This window comes from Triticum urartu, chromosome 6A, assembly GCF_056163025.1.
Source record: "Triticum urartu cultivar PI428250 chromosome 6A, HENAU_Tu73, whole genome shotgun sequence".
In the NCBI taxonomy this organism is placed as follows: Eukaryota; Viridiplantae; Streptophyta; class Magnoliopsida; order Poales; family Poaceae; genus Triticum; species Triticum urartu.
This window is the reverse complement of record NC_141878.1, coordinates 600,471,111-600,473,692: the sequence shown is the minus strand read 5'-3', so window position 1 is coordinate 600,473,692 and position 2,582 is coordinate 600,471,111. Positions and strand designations below refer to the sequence as shown.

Here is a 2,582-nt window from a genome sequence, read left to right as displayed (position 1 = left end):
TTTTATTCATGGTACAGTGCACAATGACATCTTTTTAACAAAAAAAATTAACCTAAAGTAGTATGAACCAATAAACCAATAATAGAGTATCAAAGAATTTTCTTATTCAGATGAAAATACCTAGAACGAATTTCTACTTTAAATTTGACGGCCAAGCACTTCCTTGAGGATCTCCAGAACGACATCATGCTCGACTGTCATGAAGATTTCACGGTCAACTCTTTCTCCTTTCAGATGCTGGATCATCTTCAGATGTTCACTAGCTGAGAGATCTGGTATGCTCTTAAGCTTGACAATGCAATTGGCAATGCAATAAGGATCTTTGTCAGGATCTTTTTTTCCATCTGCACCATTTTCATTTCTCTATAGCTCTCAATTTGCTTCGTCTTCACATCCACATAAGTTTTAAGCTCCTCTTTTCTAACAGCAACCATATCTTCAATCGCTGTGTCTTTGCCTCTCTTAGGCTTACCTTCATCATTGCCTTTAGAAGTCCTAGCCTTTTTCATAGGTGGTGGGTCAGGAAGTGTGTTCATGTCTTCCGTCGGAAAATGATTACTATTATTTTCCATACGTTCTGCTCTTTCAACAGGAAATACTTCAACATCGTCACCATATATGCCTTTACTCCACTCATAATGTTGATCTTCAAAGCCTGGAGCAGGTAATGTTGGACTAGACGAATTATGCCCAGCGGCATTTAGAACCTGTTGGGTGAAGGTTTCCCCTCGTGACAAATCTGTAGCCGGACTGAACTTCTCTTCAACCTGATCAGTTGTCCTCTTACAACCCTTCCCCTCTGCTGTTTTACCTGCGTACATAGGAATATATTGTAAACTACAAGCAAGCAAGATCATATGCTAAATTCATTACATGTGAAACCAACGTACCATCATAAATTGCATGCAAATCATCGTAGTAAGGGAAAGCTTTGTATCTCCACTTCTGCTGTTCTTTGCTCAATTCATCCCATTTTTCATCAATGGTTGTTGGCATTTTTGTAATAGGATCAAAACCGAAGCCACTCTTCTCTACAATAGGTTTGACAACAAAATATTCTTTCTTCAACCGCTGCTCTCTAAATTTTAGTTGAGAAACAATGAAATTAGCTCTCGGAAACTGATTATTCAAGTGTGTAGTCATGCTATTCCATCCTTCTTTGGTCCATCCATTCTGACCGCGAAATCTAACAGCATCTGCATACTCTTTCATCACAGAAACGAGCAGGTCTAGTTGAGCAGTTGTCCATGATGCTCTGTTTCTCTTGTCTGCAATTGGGAAGCAAAACATCAGGAAAATAGACAAGGACCCTATTCGAAATCAACAAATATCATAGTTATCATAAATATCTGGTTAAAACAAATCAACTTCAGTAAATCCTAATATCTCGTGCATGACGCCGCACCATGGATTACATTGACAAAACAAAATACTATATCCTAATGTACGCAGGCTTGTAGGCTGTCATGGAGCTAGGCAAAAATCTGTAGTGAGCAACTGCTAATGATAGAACAAAATTGTTATGGGTGGGCCGAAAGCACGCTAGCTACAAAATGCATGCTACAAATTAATGAACTGTCACCTCTAGCCCATACCCCCTGTGGTTTGTCTTTTTTGAGAATCAGGTTCGAATAGGTATACTGGAATTTGAATTGTCTGAATAAAAAACAGCAAAATCGCTATGGTATGACTGTTGTGCATTTCAGCAGCAAGATTGGGGTTCTACTGCTTGTCTTAGACAGTCTATTTACACTTCCATAGCCTGATTGGCTGTCAAAATTTGTAAGCTGGTAACCAAGCATCAACTTAGATAGCCAAAGCCTCTGTAACATACATATTTCTGAAATCGCAGCCTGATATAAGCCGACCAAGCAGCAGCTTGGCTATCTACTTTCTTTTGGCTTCAGATACAAGCCGACCTAGATAGCCAATGCTTTTGTAACACACATATTTCTGAAAATTGCAGCGATGCAGACTGTCTTACGCCATATTTCGGGCTACTACATAAAGCTATCACTAAGCTAAGATCATCTAGGTTGCATCTAGCCTTAAGCCACTAAATCTTGCTTCTCAATCTATCCAAGGAGAATCTACTCTGCCCCTGAATCGGGGACGGCCTTCTCGTCAGCAAGGCCGGACGGCATCGAGGAGATTGTGCGTCGCGGCGCCGTCCGCAGATACCAGCGGCATGCATAGTGGAGAACGGCACGGCCGTGCAGAGGAAGGAGTCGGCGGTTGGCGGGGAGAGGCGGGAACGAGCGATGAGGGAGGATGGAGGGCAGAGTAATCACCTTTGATCTCTCCATCGCCATCTCTTTGTTTCCCCATGGCCGCCGATGGAAGACGACAGGGCGGCGGCGGCAGCGGCTGCGTGAGAACGAGCCAGAGCAAGGAGCGCGGAAGGATAACGAGGGGACTCCCTTTTTTTCGCCTGCTCGCTCTGTTTTTTAAAAACAGGTCGGGGGTTCTTTTTATTAAACAGAGAAAAAACTACAGTTTGCCAAATACTACAATATTAAAACAACAGTTATTAGGGGCAAACAAACAGCTCGTTGTAAATAAAACTGTGACAATCTCAAAAA

At 42.0% G+C, this 2,582-nt stretch overlaps 1 protein-coding gene across 1 annotated transcript; it reads right to left on the bottom strand.

Moving 5' to 3' along the window:
• Positions 1–248: 248 nt before the first annotated feature.
• Positions 249–2,328, bottom strand: LOC147967101 (uncharacterized protein At2g29880-like). Its single transcript, XM_087527457.1, has 3 exons — positions 2,292–2,328; positions 891–1,268; positions 249–811 (listed from the first exon to the last, which is right to left on the bottom strand). The coding sequence occupies exons 1-3, from the start codon at positions 2,326–2,328 to the stop codon at positions 249–251; spliced, it is 978 nt and encodes a 325-aa protein (XP_087383583.1).
• Between the last annotated feature and the right edge of the window lie 254 nt (positions 2,329–2,582).